General features: G+C 42.1%; 1 protein-coding gene across 2 annotated transcripts in view; it reads left to right on the top strand.

Moving 5' to 3' along the window:
* FAR2 (fatty acyl-CoA reductase 2) overlaps nt 1–12,839 on the top strand; it is a 79,954-nt gene extending 67,115 nt beyond the window's left edge. For both annotated transcript variants that reach the window (XM_033148219.1, XM_033148220.1), the window contains exons 9-12: nt 4,323–4,494; nt 8,614–8,743; nt 10,679–10,806; nt 12,455–12,839. In XM_033148219.1, coding sequence (XP_033004110.1) covers nt 4,323–4,494; nt 8,614–8,743; nt 10,679–10,806; nt 12,455–12,617 — 593 coding nt within the window. In that variant the 3' untranslated portion in view covers nt 12,618–12,839. The remainder of the gene's footprint in view (nt 1–4,322; nt 4,495–8,613; nt 8,744–10,678; nt 10,807–12,454) is intronic.
* The last annotated feature ends 10,026 nt before the right edge of the window (nt 12,840–22,865 follow it).

The raw sequence follows: 22,865 nt of genomic DNA, 5'->3' as shown, positions 1-22,865 counted from the left end.
AATGAAGAAATTCTGCAAACAGATGCACTGTATGTTATCCCAAATTGTTGTTTCAAGTCATTATAAAGTCAGCTAGCAAGCATTTCCCACTTCGCTTGAAAAAGGGAGGAATTCTCATTTTTCCGTGCTGCGTCGTATTAACAAGCGCCATCTTGTTTCTTCTTTCATCTTTCTCAAGTCTTTCAAGTCTAAGTAAAGCTGTGCAATTGAGTACTTAATTATAAATAGAAGTCCATCTGTACTTTTTTTAAAGGTTTCTTAATGAGGCTTGGCATAGAAAAACAATTGTAGGTATTGAGAAGAAAAAAAGAATGTACCATTTATCTCCGTAAATCCAAACACCATGATGAGAATCTCTTTGAAGTATGATCTTAAACAGCAGGGACTGTGAGGTTCTGCAGGTTTTTCCTCAGTCTTCTTTAGTCCAGACAATGTCTGTTTATTGTCCAAATCTAATTATTTTATCAAACAGATATTTCCAGCTTGTGAGATTTCAGAGAGTGCCAGCCATGTCGTGCTCTGGGACCCAGCATCCTGCCACTTGCACCTTGTTGCAAGCTGACAATCTCGGACAGTCTGCGGGTCCACGAGACAGTCTTCCCCCACCCTGGGGAGTCTGCCAGGGCTAATTACCCCCATATTAACCCTGAATTACTAGCACGGCTGAGGTCCACTTGTGTGGGAGTCAGCCATTTCTCACTGCTGGAAACAGGAAGCCTGCAATTTGACATGCTTTCGAACTGCTAGGTTGGCTGGGACTGAACAACGGGAGCTCACCCCATTGCGGGGATTCGAACTGCCAAACTTCTGACCGGCAAGCCCAAGGCTCAGTGGTTTACACCACAGCGCCATCTGCGTCCCAAGGCAAAAGCTGTACTGGGATGCAATCTCAAAAATGATAGAATGAGCTCGATACGAATCCAAGGCAGACTGGCAAGTTTGGCCTTGGAGTTCAAAATGAAGCAGGGCAAAGGCTAATAGAGTTCTGTCAAGAGAACAAGCTGGTCATCACAAACACTCTTTTCCAGCAACACAAGAGATGACTCTACACATGGACATCACCAGATGGGCAGCATCAAAATCAGATTGATTATATTCTCTGCAGCCAAAGATGCAGAAGCTCTATACAGTCAGCAAAAACAGTGAGAGATTTTACTTTCTTGGGCTCCATTATCACTGCAGGTGGTGGCAGCAGTCATGAAATCACCTCTGCCAGTTCTTTTAATACTCTTGGATGTAGTTTATCTGGCCCTGGAGACTTGAATACATCTAAACTAGCAAGTATTCTTGTACTACCTCCGTACTTATTCTGGGCTGTGTTTCCCCTGCTGAATCATCTGCTCCATATTCTTCAGGTCGGGCTTTTTTTCTTTTTTGGAGAAGACTGAGGCAAAGAAGGCATTGAGGAGTTCTGCCCTTTCTCTGTCCCCTGTTCGCATTTCACCATCTTCTCCTCTAAGTGACCCCACCGTTTCCTTGTTCTTCCTTTTGCTACGGACATACCCACAAAAGCCCTTTTTATTGCTTTTAATCTCTCTAGCAAGCCTGAGTTCATTCTGTGCTTTAGCTTATCTGACTTTGTCTCTACACGTGCTGGCTGTTTGTTTGAATTCCTCTCTGGTGATTTCCCCCTTTTCCCATTTTTTGTACATATCCCTTTTAAATCTTAACTCAGTTCAAAGTTCTTTAGATAGCCACCCTGGCTTCTTTAGGCACCTTCCATGTTTTCATCTCATTGATACTGCTTGAAGTTGTGCTTTTAATATCTCCCTTTTAACAAACTCCCATCCATCATGAACTCCCTTCCCTTTTAGTATTACTGACCATGGGATCACACCCAGCATTTCCCTAAGTTTTCTGAAGTCGGCTTTCTTAAAGTCTAGAATTTGAGTCTTAGTATGCTTGGTTGCTCCTTTCCGCTGTATAATAAACTCCAGAAGAGCACGAAAACCTATCCATTCTTAAGGAAATCAGCCCTGAGTGTTGGGAAAGATGGAGGGCACATGGAGAAGGGGACGACAGAGGACGAGATGGTTGGACAGTGTTCTCGAAGCTACTAACATGAGTTTGACCAAACTGCGGGAGACAGTGGAAGACAGGAGTGCCTGGTGAGCTTTGGTCCATGGGATACGAAGAGTTGGACACGACTAAACATTCTAAACAACAACATCCATGGCTTACCCCTTCCTCTGCTCATCATTTTTTCTCTGTTTCCTCTATGTTTTTGTTCTTGTTTGTCAGATCTTATCCTTCCTAGGTCTGAAACAATTCTAGTGCTTATGTAATTACGCAATTCAGCTTCTGTACATTTTCTCTGCTCCACTCAGTAAATCTCCTCCCTTGTTGCATATCATGCACAAAGGTCAGCAGGAGTTCTGTATGGAGATGAAATGCAGAGTGTGCAGTGGAGATGAAATGCAGAGTGTGCCCATCAAAAAGCAGCAGCAGGGGAACAGAATAGAATCAAGGTCTGAAAGATACTCGGAGTCCAGTGTGACTTTCATGCTCTTTATTCAGCTCACAGTAGTGAGGAATGTAGTTCCCCCAAAACGTTTGCTTTATATACACTATTTACACAATGGGCCCCACGTGATTGGCTAATTCCGGGATACTCCTGTATGCCAATCAGAGTGCGGATTCACTTCCACCTGGAGCTGGATTGGGTGGCTCCTGCAGACCAATCAGACTGCTGCAATCTCAATCCTATTGTTCTGGGACCAATCAGACTGCTGCAATCTCAATCCTATTGTTCTGGGACCAGTCACACTGCTGCAATCTCAATCCTATTGTTCTAGGACCAATCAGACTGCTGCAGTTTGGATCCTATTCAGCTCAGTACATAACAAGGTCCTTTGGCAAAACTGCTCCGAAGCTATTTCACACAGTGACTTATGTCAGTTGGCATTAGAGTCCATATGGCTAAAACCACTGAAATGTAAGAATCTTAGAAGATTTAAAGTCTTGTGAATTGAAGCCTTAGGGTCCTGAAGCTACTGAAGCTACGTGCTCTGGGAAAATGTGATGTGGTGATTTTTAAGTGTCCTTAATGTAGTTTATCTCTAAGGGGGATAGTGTAAATCAACAGTTACAGATACAAGTAGTTCTGTGAGTAGTAGTGCCAGGAAGGGCTCACAACTCAGCCAAAAGTTAGTCTCCTGGATCCCCAGATGGCCTTTCCTCCTCTAGACAGAATTTCTAATTCCACTCCATCACTGCCTTCACTGAAAGTGTAAGGAAGGTCACACACTTATCACTTATCAAACCTTTATTAGGCATTTACATGTAAAATTGCAAGATCAAGAATCACGTACAAAAACTTTAAAATATATATACACAAAGAAACAACATTTAAACTCATGGGCTGATGTATGGTGTGTGTTAGTAAAATCTAAAATTTCCTCCTGTTAAAGTGCTCCTTGAAGCACTGCTGCCAAAAATTCAGCTACCCCCGCAGTCACCCCTTGGTCGATGTCAGAGAGACAGAATCCAACACTTCCACCCTGCTGCGGTTCCAAACCGTCCAAACGGGGGGATAACACACGTAAGGAAGATCAGAAATGCCCCTTGGGCCTTGTCATTATCTTTCTGTTCAAGGCAGAGTGAAAGGTAAAGGGTAAAGGGACCCCTGACAGTTAAGTCCAACGACTCTGGGATTGCGCCACTCATCTCGCTTTACTGGCCGAGGGAGCCAGCATTTGTCTGCTTCTGCAGACAGTTTTTCTGGATTATGTGGCCGGCGTGACTAAGCCACTTCTGGCGAAGCCAGAGGAGCTCACAGAAACACTGTTTACCTTCCCACTGGAGCGGTACCTATTTATCTACTTGCACTTTGACGTGCTTTCGAACTGCTAGGTGGGCAGGAGCAGGGACCAAGCAACGGGAGCTCACCCCGCCGCGGGGATTCGAACCGCCGACCTTCTGATCAGCAAGCCCTAGGCTCTGTGGTTTAACCCACAGTGCCACTTGCGTCCCTTGAGTGAAAGGTAGAAACACATTATTTCTTGTGGGTGTTTTAAGGGGGGGGAAATGCACGCCAGCTGAAGTTACGTCAAACTAATCAGAGGTGGCTTTCTATTTGTAATCCTATTAACTTTCTTAGGTATGTAGACAAAGGATGGAATGAATCCTACTGCAAAAGATCTCTCAGTTTCCCAGATACTTTTTACAGTGTGCAAAGGTTAATTGCAGCCTTTTCTCGTTGCCTTTCTGTAATCAAACAAATTGATTCAGGCCTATATATATGCTCTTGCAAGTACGATTTCAATGCAATTATTCTTTTGATAAAAGCAAAAACAACAACCATGTCCCCTGTTATTTTACAGGCGATGTTGCCATGGGCATATTTGAGAGGATTCCCCTGGAGAAAGCCTTCAGAATCCCTAATGCATGCATGACCAAAAGCGACTTTTCGTATGAGTATTGGAGAACTGTTAGTCACAAGTTCCCTGCCTTTCTCTATGATTTGTATTTAAGGCTAACTGGAAGGAAGCCAAGGTGAGGGGAAACTGCTAAATGGTTAAATAGGCAGTGACCATTTTAGGTGTGTCTAATATGTGTGCAACTACAACCATGTGCATCGCATCGAACCTGGAAGGGACATGAAAACATCACAAAAAGGGGTGGAACTGGGCAGGGCTGAATGGGTTGTTTGCAGGGTTTTCTAATGCCATTTCAAATACAGTGGTACCTCAGGTTACAGACGCTTCAGGTTACAGACTCCGTTAACCCAGAAATAACGCTTCAGGTTAAGAACTTTGCTTCAGGATAGGAACAGAAATCGTGCTCTGGTGGCGCAGCGGCAGCGGGAGGCCCCATTAGCTAAAGTGGTGCTTCAGGTTAAGATCAGTTTCAGGTTAAGAATGGACATCCAGAACGAATTAAGTTCTTAACCCGAGGTACCACTGTATATGCAATTTCACTTAAATGTGTGGTGCCGTGGAACATAACCCCTGCGTAAATTGAGAGTTACCTGTACAGTTAACAACCAATTGGTGTTTGACCATGAACACATGCATTGCAGCAACCCAGAAGTGGTAAGGAACCAAAGTGTGGGGTAACGGGCAGCCCCTACCCCAAACAACCATTGCCTGTACTGGCAAGCACTGTAGGGAATTTGACTTGCTATATACATGAACAAAAAGAAAAAAGCAACCATGTTGTCTGTTGTTCTTTCTTTATTGCTGTTAATGAGTTCAGCACTGAAGCAACAGAGAGGGTGTGGGTAGGGTCTAGACAGCTTGTTCTGGTCATTACATCTACAAGTGTGTGTGTGTGTGTGTGTGTGTGTGTGTGTGTGTGTAAAGAGCAGCAATGGTGCACCAGTTCATAGAGATTTGTCAAGATTACAGTTGAAAAATCCGAAAGTGCCCTGTCTTTAAGCTTGTTTAAATTTTGTGTCTTCACCCAGTTTTACAAGCAGATATGCTGAAGACACATTGATTTCAGTAGAATTTAAGTAAATGTCGTCTGTAGTCACGAGGACCGAAATAACTACTTTAAGTATACTCAAAGTCTTGGGTTTCCCAGTAGATTTCTTTTTTCAGTCACCACCTTCTCAAACTGCATTCAGAAGTTCTCTCCACTTGGAAAGAAGTTCTCTCCATTTTGCATGGAGGCTGGTGTTCGAGGATTTCTTAAGTGCACATAATTAGTTGCACTGCTCTTTGGATCCTGGCCATCTCTCACATTCCTTTTTTCCATTAATTTTTACAATTTTAAGCACATCACAATACCGCTAAATGTTTCATCTCCTCCCCCCCACTCACTAGGGAAAGCAAACCAATCCCCTCTCTCACCGGGAAAGACAGTAAACATTTCACATTTAACATACTTAACATACAAAAAATCATTGCTTAGGTCTGGCCCAATTCTGCAGACCAGATATTCATCCTTTCCTCAAGTTCATCTTCAGGTTGACTTCCTCAGACCCCCCCCCCCCTGTTGAATTCAATTTCTATCCTCTTTAACAGTTTTCCAAATTCATGATCATATCTATTTTTACACAATATTATAGTTTTTTCTTTTCATTTCTTCATCCTTTTTCACAAAGTCATAAATTACCACAATCATTTCCCTTTTTATTTTACTAATCCTAATTCAACTTAAACTAACTCCTTTTCTTCCATACCTTGGCTTCTAGCGACTTTTGAAACTCTCTTAAACCCTTATCAATTTCCCTTGTTGTTGTTCAGTCATTCAGTCGTGTCCGACTCTTCGTGACCCCATGGACCAGAGCACGCCAGGCACCCCTATCCTCCACTCCCTCCCACAGTTTGGCCAAACTCATGCCACTCGCTTCGAGAACACTGTCCAAACATCTCATCCTCTGTCGTCCCCTTACTACAACCTAATTTTATAATCCTAATTTTTTTCTTTATGCACCCTTCCCTACCTCCGGTCTCGAAATTTTTAGCTATTTTACCCACCTCCAACCTCCAATTTTTTTAACATAACTTCATTAATGCCAATATCCAGATCCAACCATTTTAGCCACTTATGGAGAGAAAACTAAAGCACAATACATCAATTTTAACCCACTTCAGCCCTCTGAAATTGAGGAGCCCGAAAGTCAGTCAATGCTGTCTTTCGTTCTCTTCTCTTCTTTTGCAGTGTACTGATCCATATATCATTATCTTTACAGGATACCATCCAGGCTGATTGGGCTTCTCTTCTGTTCTTTTGCAATGTATTGTTTTTCAAATCCTCATCTTTAGATATTCCATCCTCTATATCTTCCTCTATACCAGACAGTCCTTTTAAATTGAGTTCCTCACTGTTCATTCCTGTTTCTTGTTGTACTCTGCTTGATAGAAAGTCTTTGGCTGGTTTTATTTCTATCACTTTTCCTTCCACTTCCACAAGTTCCTTTAGGACTGGCACTGTCATTTCCATCCTTTGTTTAACTGCATTTTTATCAAAGCTCTCCAAAGTCTGATTTGCACCTCCTAAAGCCTGGTTGGAGGCTCTCAAAGTCTGTTCCATCTCTTGTAAAAGATCCAAAGTCCTTTTCTGAAAAGCAGCAGACCATTTTTCCTTTGTCATTTTCAAGGTCAAAAAACAACTTTGTAGCCAAAACAATCTGTTATATTGTATCTCCAACAGTCATAATGCCAAAGTTTCTTGCTAAATCTTTCAAGACCACGGGGGGGGGGAGGGTAACTTTTTTCCAAATCAGAGTTCAGAACAAATAAATCCTACTTCAATATCCCTTTTTTAGGGACACAGTCACAGAAGTTTTCCTTATTTTCTAGTACTTTTGACAGCAGCCTTGGTTAAGCTGTTACTGTTCCTTCTGCTTCAACGATAAGGGACCGACTTCCGTAATTTTAAGTCCCTTATTTCTTCCCAATTAACTTCAATTCTTTTTTGTTACTTACAGTTCCATAGATTCCAATCCAATTTATTAGAGAAATTGGGCGCTCCTGGCGATCGTCGCCACTTCCCACAGCAAGGGTAGCTGCTGGATCCACAGTGCTCTGTCTCCCGCACTGCTCGCTCTTGGCGGCTCTTATTAGAGCTTACCGGGGAGCGGGGCAGACATAGTGAGCACCCGCCGGATCATCCATGCCCCCAGGACACTCTTCCTGGGGTTCTTCAGGGGTCCGCAGCACAGTTGCGGGTTCCCCTCTCCCTTGCCACATCAGGGAATCTCAGAGCGAAATTCCCCTGACTGATCGCTATGGTGCCCAACCGGAAGTCCCATCTCTCACATTCCAACACAAAAGTTGTGCACACTGATTTAATTTCTATGGGCTTAAAGATTCTCAACTCTGTGTTGCATTGTATCCTACATTTTTAGTATTAAAGGTGAACAAAATTGACACTGCTAGAAACTTTGCTAACAGAAAACGTAAATCAAACCCTTAACAACTCAATTTAAAAAAAAAAAATACACAAACCTGAAAATTATTTCCATATTAGTTGTCCACCCTCTTGATGGGCAAGAAAGGGTTTGTGAAAGTTCAGTCGGATTTCAGATTGCGTTCAAATCCCTAGGTAAAGATCAGTTTTCTGTAGCTCTCGCTTCTGGTCTTTTCCTGCTTGTTCATGTTCTCTTTGGCTGCTGCATCTTCCAACCTTCCTGTCTCCTCTCTCTCTTCTTTGACCACTGCCTGTTCATTTCCCAGGCCCAACCCCTTTGTGTTTTCTTTTCCCATTCCTCTGTAACATTGGAGCAGCTCAGCCAATCACTGCCAGAGGCTTGTGATCACCATCTCAAAAATCTCTAGCTGCATTACAATACAGACCAGCATAAATAAGAATATGTGGATTACACATGGAGTGAAGGGGTTTGCGGTATGAATAGCACTACACATATCGTGACTACAGAAGGCAAGTTAAGAATGGAAGGCCTGCCAGTCCGATGGTTGGTATTAGATTCTTCAAAGAATATTTAAGAGGCTGCAGAATGCCTGAAGAAACTCATTCTCTGTGCTTCTGGTAATCACTTTCAAAATTTATTTCAAGTGCAGGCTTAAACGTCACTGCAGCAGGCTTTGGTCTGGAGTAGCCAATCTCTTCAGAGGGTTTTGAATTCTTGCATGGCTATGTGGATTGTGAATCAACTGTGGTAATTCCGTCCATTTTGGATGGGATCTCTGTTCTGTCTTTCAGAATGATGAAGATGTACAACCGCCTCCACAAGTCCATGATGCTCTTTGATTTCTTTGCCAGCCGTTCCTGGGAATGGAAATCAGACAATATGAACATGTTACTGAACCAACTTAGTCCAAAAGACAAGAAAGTAAGCATTGTTCTAATCCAAAATATCTTTAGAGATGAGTTTTCTTCATTTTTGCAGCAGTCACATTTAATAATAATAATAATAATAATAATAATAATAATAATAATAATTTATTATTTATACCCCACCCATCTGGCTGAGTTTCCCCAGTCACTCTGGGTGGCTTCCAACAGAATGTTAAAATACAATAATTTATTGCCCCCTATGCCAGTGATGGCAAGCCTTTTAGATACCGAGTGCCCAAAGTGCAACCCAACACCCACTTATTTATCGCAAAGTGCCAACACGGCAATTTCACCTTAAGGTTCTCAAATAATAACTTTTTGGAGGTCCCGAGCCACAAGGATACGAGGTTGGCTTCAACTAGGGCCAGGGCCTTCTCAGTATTGGCCCCGACTTGGTGGAACAGTCTGTCACAAGAGACCAGGGCCCTGCGGGATTTGGCATCTTTCCGCAGGGCCTGCAAGACAGAGCTGTTCCACCTAGCCTTTGGGTTGATTTCAGTTTAACCCTGATGTTTCATTCTTTTGGTGTGGTTAGTGGGCTACTTAAAAATGAGGCTGCAGTCTAGATTAAATTTTAAATTGTATTTTAATCTGTATTTTAATGAATTGTTTTATGTTTTTGTTGTGATTTTATTGGTGTTAGCCGCCCTGAGCCCGGTTTGATGGGGAAGGGCGGGGTATAAATTATTATTATTATTATTATTATTATTATTATTATTATTATTATTATTATTATATCTCATTTTTTCTGTGTGTTTCACGTTTCTTCTTTATGACTGCTGTTATAATAAATAATCCTTCACGAAAGAATTACATTCTTCATTAAATTATCTTTCCATTGATATATAATTTTATGGTATAACTCAGTGCTTTTTTTCTCCATTCAGTCCCTTTCTCTCTTAAGCCGCACCCCCTCCTATTTATTCATTTATTGAATTTGCATACCACCCTTCATGTGCAGGTATCAGGGCAGTACACAGCATAAAAATACAAGATGAAAAACACAAAATACATAATGAAAACAAGAACAAACCAAGAACCCTCCTCCCTTCCAATACTTATTCCGTATGTAAACATCTACATTCACAAGATAAAAGGGTAAACACAAACCACATGACCCGAAAAGGGTCTTTCTTCTGCCTGCCAGCAATTAAACACCTGTTTATTGCAAAATGCAACCTACACAAGCATGTTTACATGCACCCCTCTCAGCTGGCTGAAGTCCTGTTGATCCATCCCTCAGATACTCTTTATAATGGGAAACAACCCTCCAGAGAGGACACCCATCTCTCACACCCCAGTGTCGCCCACCATGTCACTCTTAATTCCTTTGCCCCCTTTGAGTCCCTGCCTCCTGATTCTGCACACCCATACTCGGGAGTAAACCCCACCGACCTCAGCAACGCTTCCATCCTGAGAAAGTGCAAAAGGTTTCAAAGGCCCCCGTGCGCAAATTCCCACACCAGATCCCCTCCCGTCTTGGGGGGGGGTTGGTTTTTTTGCACTCAAGTCACCTCCTCAAGTCAAGGGAGGCTGCCGCTTCAACGGCAGTGATGCCCCCCCTCTTCTTACCCTAACCCTAACCCAGCCCTCATCTCCTCACTTCTCCCCTACCCCCGGCACAGAAGCTACGGCACTAGGGCTGCAGGCTTTGGAAGTGTGGGTGGGGTGGCACGGTGGGGCGACTGTGTGCGTGCCCACAGAGAGGGCTCTGCGTGCCTTCTCTGGTACGCATGCCATAGGTTCGCCACCACGGTCCTATGCCATGCCAGTCTCGCTTACTTGCAGGAACCTATAAAAGTTCAGGCCTTTTTTAATACCTTCCCCAGTCTGATTGCCTTATTTCTTTCCCCACTCTCTGGGCTGCATCGCTTGCTCAAGCCATGCAAATAAACATGGCACTGACGTTCTTTCTTTTTCCTAATTCCAGTTGTTCTTCTTTGATGTCCGTCAGTTGAATTGGTCAGCATACATAGAATGTTTCTGTCTAGGAGCTAAGACGCATGTGCTGAATGAAGATTTGGCTGGCATTCCTGCAGCAAAGGAGCATTTACGAAAGTAAGGCATGCACAATCTTTCATGTATACTTTTAGCAGACAGAACAGGACATTTTACTCACAGAGTAAAATTGCATTTGAAAAAGCCAGAAGTATTTGAGATATTGCCCCCCACAAACAATGAAATCAAATAAAGTTGGAGAAAAATACAGTCTGGAATTTTGATGCCAACAATGTTTCATTTCTGAGAACAACCTGAAAAATGTAGCTGATCGACTTTCTGCACTATTTGCCACTCTACCAATGTTTCAGCTGTTTCTCTCTCTCTCCCTCTCTCTCTCATCATGGGGGTCTGCAAAGTCTACAACTACTTTGCAAAGCATAAACATAATGAGTTATATTTAAGTGATCCAGTTGGAAGCATCTTGGTTATTGACAATTCATTTCACTTTTATAAAATAAATTAAGAGTGGGGTTTTTTACGTATACTTTTACGTATACTTAAGATACGTATACAAACAAGTTGTTTGCTTCTGGTAGCAGCCTTAATCTTTTATTCCATCTTATTGCAAAGCTACCATGCTTCTGTTTTTGTTCCCTAAATCTAATTTAGTGAATCAATTAGGCCATTGCAGCAAATTCTCAAAGTTTGCTTCCACATCTTCCACATCTTTACAAAGAGTATTCTGGCTGCAGCCAGCATACAAGATGCCATCTGATTTCACGAACTATTCCACATTAACTAGTAGAGAAAACACTGGGTGGAGGGGGATTTCATACCCCCAGATCATTTTAATGTGACATTTTATTTATCCCAGTATTGAATTGTCTCATCACAGTTCTACCACATGTGAAATAAATCTCCCTGTGTACTTTTAGATATTTCCAATATGTGATTGGGTGTTGTTTTATTCATTTTTTTGTATCTGGAATGATATACACCTACTCGCTATCTTAAAGCAATTTCTCCTTATTCCCATATGTAAGGGAAATCTGTGAGCATTTTTCCAGATATTTTCCTAGATATCCAACAATATGTTTCCCCCAATATTTTCAGCCAATTTTATCATATAACCTTTCACTTGCTCTGGTTTTGAATTTGTTATTAGTTCAAATTCAGTCATTTCTCTTATAAGGCATTTTTCAATACAAGATTGAACTTGAGAGAACTTAAACCCAAGAGAATTTCTTCCTTGCAACTTAGCCTGGACTGCTGTGTAAGAGATCATAGTACCCTGAAGAACCAAATCTTTACTTTTGAAAAGGCTGCCATTACGCTATCAAGGGTGCTCCCTTCTCCCAAACATGGTATCATTTGAAACCTGTGATAGTTTAATATTTGCTTTTAAAAAATCACTCACTCTTCCTTCTCTGGTTTATTTGTTGCATATAATTTATAGAATTTGTTTGAAGTTTTATTCTAAGATTTCCTTTCTCATAGGGGAGCAATATTCTTTTGTTGGTGTTCTTTGCATTGCTAGACTAATAGTTTACCAACCTGTTACCCCATTTGAAGGTATTCTGTTTGCTTGCTTTGGTTGTTGGTGTAGTTAATTTTTTATATCTATGTGCATCCATACAGTCTAGTTGTTGTTCTTGTTGTTTAGCACCTATTAAGCTTTCCTAAAAGATAATGATTTTTAACATTCTTTTTCTAATTTGTTAACCTCTTTTTTGTAAGAGCTTTGTTTCTCTGTTCTTTCTGCCAGGCTAAGAAACATTCAATATGTCATCAACACCACCCTGATTGTGTTCATCTGGCGCATATTTATTGCAAGGTCGCAAATGGCACAAAATATGTGGTACTTTGTGGTACAGCTCTGCTACAAGTTCCTTAGCTACTTTAGAGTTTCCAGCACCCTCAGGCATTGAACATACCTGTACCAGCTCTTGGAAGGACCTCCAGTCAACAACTGTGTGCGTGTTTGAGCTTCAGAGCAGCAGAGTATCTCTCAGCTGCTGTGTCATTCAACATATTTCATATGTTAATAATAAACCACCATCTTCCATCTCTAAGTCTACCAGGCTACATATCAAAGCCATAACTAAATATTTGGACACAGGTCATTTTAGAGCACTTACCCCTGCTGAAGGCATGTAGATGACCAAAGCTGCCCTATTTCACCTCAGATACATAACACACACACCCCAACCCTCAGTCTCATCTCTTCCCATGCCCCAAATGAAATGAGAAAATATGTGATAAAACAAGAAATAGCTGACTAAGTGGAGGTATATTTTTCAAAACCCTTCATTAGATTGAGTAGGGTTTAAATATTTTGCTTTTGCATGGGGCTGCCTCATTTCAAAGATAAACAAGAGAAAATAAAATCTGCATGAGATTGGTGGATGGCCAATAAAATGCATGTCTTTCCCACAGACTTAGCTGGTTTTATATATTTCTTCTTTTTCATGGGGAGCACTGCAAATTGTAATAAGATAAAAAAAAACTATGGGCCCCTAAACCATAAAATGCCCAACATACTACAATTTCAATGATTTTTTTTCATTTTTATGATGTAAAATAATGCATGTCTAAAAAGTATGTCATTTTCCTTTTTTCCTTTTATCTTTTGCAGAAGCCACCAGAGTTAAGCTGATATAAATCAGATATATTTGTAGCATAAATCGTCCCCATATAATATGGGCCAATTCATTACAAAGTTCAAGGGCCTTCCCTGTCCTGACGATCATTTATATGGACAGTAGCAATTTGCAAATATTCCTTTTGGGTTCAGATACTGCTTTTTCCAGAACTCAAACTATAGGATGCTGATAAAATGAGATTCTACCATTTGCAGTGTCATGGCAATTTTGACAGCTGTGTGGAATACAATTGCACAAATGTCAAAAGCTTTGAACCATGCTGTGCTATTACATGAGAGATGCAACTCTTTGCTCTTCTTTTTGCAATATGTTGCAACCCTTACATTGGCATTCAGGCTGAAAGGAGGAATATTGCATTAGAGTTGACTAGCCTTTTGCTCAGTCTGAAGAAGCCCATTGTCAAGCCCAGGTCAGATATTGTGAAAGCCATTAATGGCCTGATAGCAAGTGTAGTATAATGATTAAGGCCAAAATTAGAAATCCAAAGAGGAAAAGCAGAATAATGTCTTAAGATGCTGGGAATGAAAAAGGCTAATTGAAAATTACAGTAGCACAACACATCATGTTGTCGTCTTCAGTGGCATTCTCCCCCACCCCAAATAGATTGTAATTCTTCACTCAATATATGTTGGTTTTTGAGATTATATGTTTTAAGTGATGTGCCATAACAGTGGAATTGATGATATTATTGTTATTATTATTATTATTATTATTATTATTATTATTATTATTATTACTACTACTCCTGAAGACAATGCTGAAACATATCTGGGTCTTGCAAGGTTCATTCACAGAACCTTTTAAAAGTTTCTAATTCCAGCTATGCTGCCTTCTCTTTTCTGTTGCTGCTAAAGCTAAACATTACATTAGAACATGTGGAGGCAGCTACTGAAAATAGCAAAATTAATTTCCCTGAGCTTTATGTATCCTTAGATCCAAGCTTTTTGAACTGTGTGTTGTGACATGTTAGTGTGCTGGTTGCAGTGTGTCACGTGAATGATCCCCTTGCTTCTCCCAGGTCCAGGGGTGAGTTTAGGTTTGCTAGTAAAACTGAACTACTGTGCCGTGGAATGATGCATGTCTAAAAAGTGTGGCCCAACATGAAAAGTTTGGAAAGTTCTGCCTTAGATTGTGGCTTTATGCATTTCCCTGTTCCACAGTAGCCGCCACAACCCACAAGTGGTTGGTGGTGAAAACACACAGCATAATTATACTATGACACATAGGAGATGCTATTCTCTCTTTTTGGGGGTGGCAGCAGCCCTGTATACAGATATTCTGGTCCGTAAGGCTGACCTGTACACTAGGAAATTCCTGGTCTCCATTTTTGACCTTGTCCTTAAGATTGTTAATGACATCAGGCAAGAGCAAAGGGAATGGGTGCAAGAAACTAGCTCATTTCCAACTTTCTGAGTGTGTTTCAAATATGATTTCCTAATGTGTGTCTTAAAAAGAAGGAAGATTACTGTTCTGATTGAAAATCTTTTCCAGCTTGCCCACAATGACTTATTCAGCAATTGTAAGAAAGCAACTCATTTAAGGCTAATAGCCAGAGAACCCCCCTGTTTTGTTAATATTAAAAAAGACAGGTTTGAAGCTGGGGGGAGGAACAGTCTGAAGGCAAACATCAGACTACTGCTGCCCTAGCCCATGTTAGGGAGAACAGTGATTATTGTAAGTCTCAGGTGGCTAAGCTAAGTGGCCTGGAATGGGCTTTTACCATTGTCATCACATTTATGGGAGAATTCAGCGTATCAAAGTAGGATACTTTTTTCTCATGACCCAAAGCTATGAAAAAGAAATGAGATATGAAAGGTAATATTCACATCTAATGTAGTTTCTGCTTATGACACAGAAAATATAGTGTCTTCACATTTAAGGGGAATTCTAGTAGTCATAGGGACGCGGGTGGCACTGTGGTCTAAACCACAGAGCCTAGGGCTTGCCGATCAGAAGGTCGGCGGTTCGAATCCCCGCGCCGGGGTGTGCTCCCATTGCTCAGTCCCTGCTCCTGCCTACCTAGCAGTTCAAAAGCATGTCAAAGTGCAAGTAGATAAATAGGTACTGCTCCAGCAGGAAGGTAAACGGCATTTCCGTGCGCTGCTCTGGTTCGCCAGAAGCGGCTTAGTCATGCTGGCCACATGACCTGGAAGCTGTATGCCAGCTCCCTCAGCCAGTAAAGCGAGATGAGCGCCGCAATCCTAGAGTCATCCACAACTGGGGTCAGGGGTCCCTTTACCTAGTAGTCATATTGCTTTGCAGGGTTTTTTAGCAGTTTTATGGAACTAGTGCCTGGATTCTACAGCAACAGACAAGAGTACCACATAGCAGAACACATAATACTATTTTGCTTGCATGAGTTTTCAGGGATGTGTAATAAGATATTAGCTGGCAATGAGGAAGAAGAGGTGTAAAAAACAAAAACAAATGACTGACAGAACTCACTAGGCACAAGCCATAGCCAAAATTCAGCACTTTTTAGTTGTTGATTTCAAGGGGAGAGATATACAGTCCAAAAAACCCCTGTGTTTGCTTCTGTTCATGTCCCACTAACTTGAATGGGACTTACTCCCCAAAAAGTGTATTGTCAATTGACCAGATTGACCAGATAATACTAGAGTTTGCAAATGGTTGAAAGGCATGTGTTTGTTTGAGGAATTGTCAAGACTGAGTCCTTAGGTCTTTCTTGGCCTTGTTAGTGTCAGTGGTTTCAGGCCAGCTTTTTTTTGGTATTGGGTACAGTCTGATCAGCTGCTGGGAATACATAGCAAACCTGCCTGTCTTTGCATCTGGAATCTCAGCTAGATTTGGTCAGGTTTCTAGACTGTGTGTGTTTCTCTGGCTCTTTGCCCCTCTTGATACCTGAGTTCATATCTCATGTCTGAGCATTCCAGGATGTGATGCCTGGCAGTTACTGACAGGATAGGAATTTAAACCTGTAAGAGGGGACAGGGGGACTCAGAAAATTTATTTAACGAAACAGTTCTGAGGCTGAAGGAGCAAATGGTCAGATAAAATACCTAGAAAGCTGGAATGGACCTCACTGTGTCCTAGAACCCCCAATCTTGGCTTGGTTGTCCAGGACTGCCAGAAGTATGGGTCCTTTTCCTGGAGACTGAGTCTGGCCTACAACTCTGGGGCTAAGTCCCATTAGTCGTCATTAACAAAAAGATTTCTAATCTAGGGGTGAGGAACCTGTGGCAATTCAGTATTTACAGAAGTTGGCTTGAGAAGCCATCCTTCCAACACACCCATACATGTTGTGCTTATGGGAGCTGCAATCCAAAAATACCTGGAGAACCAACAGTTCCCCTGCATTAATACAATTAATTATTTCAGGCTTTTCCAATATGTCAGTTGATAAAGATTTGCCTCTGTGAGATTCTAATAACAAGATAAGAGGTTAGCAATCCTAGATGATCACAGAAAGGAAAGTTGCCCGGTAGTCTTAAAGAGGGTGGAAGAATTTTTTTGTAAACTTTGCAACTTTGTTAATAAGAGCAGTGTTTTTCAGACTTCCTAACTTCAGATAAACTTTCCCACATCAGCATCTGTCAAGTGTGCTGCAGAAGATGCTTGGGTATCCCCATTCCGGGGGAGAAGACTGGCTAAGCCTCTTGGGTCTCCCTGTCACTCTGTGCTGGAGTCATATCCAGTGCAACTAAACATTGCAGCCAAGTATGGATAGCAGCAGGCAAACAGTCTTTCTGAGAAATCTGCCCATTGTTGATTTTCTCATTAAAGAACAGGGCTCCCTGGTACACAGCTTGAAATTAAATTGTGTGCTTTTGCTGCTGTCTGCACTGAAATTCACAAAATAGATTCAATTGCAGAAGAAAGCAAGCACATTACATTATCAGCAAATTTGTTAGTAACTAGCCTGCTAAAGGTAAAGGGACCCCTGACTGTTAGGTCCAGTCGCAAACGACTCTGGGGTTGCAGCGCTCATCTCGCTTTACTGGCCGAGGGAGCCGGCGTGCAGCATGACTAAGCCTGACAGTGAGAGCTGTTCGGCAGTGGAATTTGCTACCAAGGAGTGTGGTGGAGTCTCCTTCTTTGGAGATCTTTAAGCAGAGGCTTGACAGCCATCTGTCAGGAATGCTTTGATGGTGTTTCCTGCTTGGCAGGGGGTTGGACTGGATGGCCCTTGTGGTCTTTTCCAACTCTATGATTCTAAGCCGCTTCTGGCAAACCAAAGCAGCACACGGAAACGCCGTTTACCTTCCCACCACAGCAGTACCTATTTGACGTGCTTTCGAGCTGCTAGGTTGGCAGGAGCTGGCACCAAGCAACAGGAGCTCACCTCGTCGCAGGGATTTGAACCGCTGACCTTCTGATCGGTAAGCCCTAGGCTCTGTGGTTTAGACCACAGCACCACCTGCATCTCTTAACTAGCCTGCTACATGGTGCTAAATCTGGGCAGGAACAAAGCTGAATCTTTCTTAGGACAATATACATACCATTAAACTAGCAGGTGATGTTTGACCAAATCAAGTTATTCCGTCCCATTTTCTGTTTATAAAGAAATTGTGGCTTTTATATTTGTTATGTGAGAAATGACAATGTTTAGAATACTTTTTCCCATTTATGTATAATCGTATTGATAAAATGAAGCCACTCTGTAGCAGAATATGGATTCTCCTACCATCCAAAAAATTGTAAAATGAAACATGTCTTTCTTTCGTTATATACAAGACAACTCACAGCGATTAAAGCTGCCCATCAGGTTTGTGATTTTAAGGTGTTCTGTGAGCTCTTATCTTGAATGACTCGTAAAGTAAAAGGGTGTGAGAAATTAAACAAATATAGTAACCTGGAATTACTGTTATTTTCAACAATTAATAAACAATATTTTAATAACATTGTCTCAAAGAAATACTGTACTAATCCTTCCTAGGCATGCCAAATATCTTCTTTTCTTGTCTGGATCTCAGGAGAGAGAAAATACATGAGCAGCAGAGATCTGGCAAACATGTACTTTGTTGACAAGGCAATGACTTAAAACACCAGCTCAGCTATAGTTTTACCCAGTAGCAATGGGCAAACCACTCGTGTCACAAAAAAATCCATTTCAATACATAATTTAAAAATAGTTAACAATATTCCTTCCCAACATTATACATACATTATACACACCATACATTTAAAGCACATCTCACCCCTCCTGGGAACAGAGCTTCAATTTCCAGTATATTTGCAAATTATGTGGGAATGTTTAGGGATGCAGGAGAGGATATATTGTTTAAGATATCCTATTCCAACTTGTGTTAACAAGTCCCAGAACTTAGGAGAGTCTTACATTCCCCTTCTAAACACACACAGTGGATAGCTTGCTCAGGTTCGCTAGAACCTCTGTAATGTCCTGGTATTTTCTCCTTTTAATCCCTCTCAAAATAAGACACTACACAGTCTTCTATAAAAGCATAAAAAGAGTTTACTTACATACATCATCCTGTTCACAATAAGATCCCAGAAGGCAGACTTTTAGCTTAGAAAATAGTATACATGTGGAGACTATCTCCATATGGGAGAAAGCCCCTTTGTCCTCTCTTCCAAGAGAGCATCTTTGCCCTAACTAGATGTTGCTCTCTTGAGCAGGTGATCAAAAAGAGGAAGATGGAGTCTGGCCCCAGTGGTTTTGTGTTAACCTGCACAGGTGAGGCCACACCAATCTCCAGTTACACAGAGGAAGTTTGTCTCAGCCCAGGAGAACAGGAAGTTCCGGCTGGAGGACTGAGGCAACCTTCATGTCCACTCTAGCGATGTTATATTTGACTGCTCTCGTGTTTCACATCCCACAAATTACAGTTCCCACGGTTTTTTGTGATGGGAGGGAGGAATGTGCTTTTAAATATATACTGTATATGCAGCCTCTGCACATTTTTGTGTGACCAAGAAACAAAACCCAAGTTAATATTATAAAGACAGAAACAAATCTGAATCTTAATGGCCAGAGCTAGCAAGAACTGGTTTATCTCCAGTCCCAATTGTGTACTCTATTACATCCTCCTATAGAAATGGTTTCTATTCACTACTATGAAGGACAAGTACTGTAATTGAAAATTAAAGGTGTGCATAGGCCCACGGATTCAACTTGCATCTGTTCCTGAATTTTCAAAATTCACTGTTTGAGTTGCTCTGTGCCCTCTGCACTTTAATTAGTTCAGAGCCATAAATCAAAGTCGTGTTCCATGTTCAATTTAATGGAGAATCTAAAAATGGCTGCAACTTTTTAAATGACCTTTCAACCCCTTTTTAATGACCAATTAACCCTTTCAGAACATCACTAAACCAATGAAAGATAGTGTGGCGTTTGCCCACTCATTATGGAGATGTCATACTGGGGGGGAGAAAGGGTTAATAGGCTGACCAATAAGAAAGCCCAGGGGCGGAGCTTAATTGCATTTAAGGCTCAACACAGGGGTTTTGGCAGTTAGTTTGGTTGGTTTCTTGTGGGCATAGGAGTCAGAGACAGAGAGAGTGAATCAGATTACAGTGTTTCAATGTGTTTAAAACTTGTTTGTGTTCACAATAAACTGGAATCTTTGTTAATACATTACAACCTGACGGAGTCTGAATATATCACCGGGGAAACCTGGTTGGTGGCAGTGGAAGAGATAAGCCGTGGTGGTGCAGGGTCAATAGTCTGTGGAACGACCAGGGGCTCTGTGCAAATGCCACAAAATTGCCAGCAGTGGCGGGATAAATAAATACGCAGGTGGTGGGATAAGTAAATAGAGGAGCTAGGAGTCCATTTTGTTTTCTTTATTGCAAAGCAATAAGGGTTACAGCCGAATCGTTTCACAAACCTGCAACCCCACCCAAAGGTCTGGGCAGGGGTATTTATAACATTTCAAACAAAGGATTTCAAATTAACCAATCATATTTCATTACCTCATTTCAGTTTAGTATGCATGTACATTACCTAATCTAATACTCATGCGCAATAAGCATTTCTAACTAAACCTTGGTTCTCACCGATCTGTTACATTTTCGTTAGTTTGCAATGCATGGGAACCAGTGTTACGTGTAGCCATTTTCATGTATCAACTTATGTTCTAGCTTATGAATGGCATCTTTGTGTGATTGACGTATTCGCTGTACTAATCTCATGCCAAATCATCTGTTTCTTAAAGCAGCAGGTTACCATAATTCTCTATAGAAGCATAGGCAATGATTTATTGGGGTTCACATTATCATATTCATTGTGGCCCCTTTGGGCCACTGCTACATTGTGGCCCCTTTGGGTCCTTTCAAGCTAAAGGTGTGAGACTATTCACACAGATCAGCTTGACACTTATGTAACTCATTTAGACCCTCCTGAGGCAGTTGATGGTATCTGCTTTTGGGCCATGTTTTTGGGCTATGTTGCGAAGGATTGATATACAGATTGTCACCTAAATTTAGTATGGGGTTGGCACCATTCTGTTTTGCCAATAAGATCAGAGCCACTCCCCCTACTAACATCCAAAAATGCATCATTGCCATATTCGGGTGAGGGTGCTAATAATAGGGGAATCTTTTAGATGTGGAGGTTAGGGTCGAAGAATCTTCAGGCTTCCTCTTCTGCATAGAGCAAACCAGTTTCCAGGGTGTTTTCTCATTGCCCATGGCCAGGCTCTTTTCCAGGCAGAGCCAGATGCAGGGGTCCTGTCGGTATAAAGTTAATTTCAAGTCAGAGTCTTGGGCCTAAGCACACGTCCTGGTGCCTACAAATCAAAGGTGAATCCAAGGAGCAACCCCCCAGCAATCGCAGTCTGTGGTCAGCAAAAACAGCAAACAGTTCTCGCCAGCGCAGTGTTAATGGCTCGTCCATTCACTGTTTCAGCCAGATGTGTACTCATGCACTGGTGCAGAGGCCATCAAAGGGGTATGCCCAAGGACCCACCTGTGGAGAAAAAGAAACAAAACACGGGAGAGAGACTGCACTTGGTGACGTAATACATGTCCCTCAAAACCACCAGCCCACTGTTGACCCTCAGGAGAAATTTGGGGTGGGGTCTGCAAACAGGGCAATAGGGAGCAGCTCTGACAGAGTTGGGTTGCCAGACAGAGCTTGGCCATTGAATTCAGTTCAGAGCCATCAGTAGGTAACTCTCATCGTCCCACACTCCCGTGGCGGCCAGCTTGGCAGGGCTGCCAACTCCGCACTACGGTGTTTCGTTTGGACAATGGAGTTAATCCCTCGATGTGCTCATTCAAAGGGTGTCAATTTCAGGTTTCTTTTTGAGTAACAACGAATTCTGGACAGGGCAATAGGAAGGGCCTCTGTCTATTTTAACACAGTCTCTGAAGTGTTTGCTTTGTCCATTCCCCCCAATACTCCTGAAATCAGAGCCATCTTCAGGCTCCTCTCATCGTCCCACGCTCCTGTGGCAGCCAGCTTGGCAGGGCGCCAACTCCTTAGCGGGCCACCAACTCCGCTCCACGGTGTTCCGTTCTGACGTCGGAGTCACCCCTCAATGTGCTGTGCAACATGGGCATGGAGGATGGTGAAAGGACACTTCAAATATTGCCTTCAATGTGTACACATTCTCTTTACCATCATTTTTTCCTTCAATCATTCCAAATGTCTGCCCCCGGCTTGCACAGCAGTTGCATCCCACTCTCCCCCCTTTTCTCCTGAGGCTTGGCAGGGGGTTGGACTGGATGGCCCTTGTGGTCTCTTCCAACTCTATGATTCTATGATTCAAAGTTTCCCCATGTCCTCACAGTGTTGGGGCTCCTACTGCAATTGCTGCTGCCAAGAGCCCTGCCTTCTCCTTTTCCCAACATCCCATTCTGTAATTGCCACCCTCCTTCCACATCACATTCACTTTCATCTACATTCCCACACCCTCAGTACATAACAACTCTGTTGACATGTTCACTGGTCACTGGAGGGATTGTGAGGCCCCCCCCTTCGTCCCTCTTGCTTAGATTGTTGTGCAAGAGGGGCTACATTACAAAATAAAAACTAGAAATGAGACAAACAGCATCGCAGGTGGAGGAGCAGGTGCAACCCGCTTCAAAAGTCAAAGCTGCAAGCTGCACCACCTCCCCCCTTTTTTGCTTCTAAAACCATAAACTGGGGAAAAATCTAAACAAAATGTGAAAAAGTGTAGAAAACCTAAACAAAATGTGAAATGGTGTGAACAGGTTGTAATGTCTCTTAGGAAACCCTGGACCTCGGCAATGAGGAAACAGCGCTGCCAAAGCAGTCTTTACTAAGCTGCAGCCATTGTTTATTAAACGATCATATACAGCGACGACATCCCCCACACAGAGGGAGTAAAGCACTAAAATGAATGCATGGGAGGGGAACAGATTACAATTTAAATACCTGTATCCCAGCTAAGGAAAAAGTCAAAATTACAATAATAAACACACATATTAAAACCAAGGTCATGACATATATCTTTGAGGCATATACACACACCTGCCATATGAGGTCACATACCTGGGTTGCCTTACATCTGTTTGCGTTTCAGGTATTCTCCCAGTTCCTTCTCCATTATTATCTCTTTGCATTTT

Source organism: Lacerta agilis, chromosome 5 (genome assembly GCF_009819535.1).
Source record: "Lacerta agilis isolate rLacAgi1 chromosome 5, rLacAgi1.pri, whole genome shotgun sequence".
In the NCBI taxonomy this organism is placed as follows: Eukaryota; Metazoa; Chordata; class Lepidosauria; order Squamata; family Lacertidae; genus Lacerta; species Lacerta agilis.
This window is presented reverse-complemented; position numbering and strand designations above follow the sequence as displayed.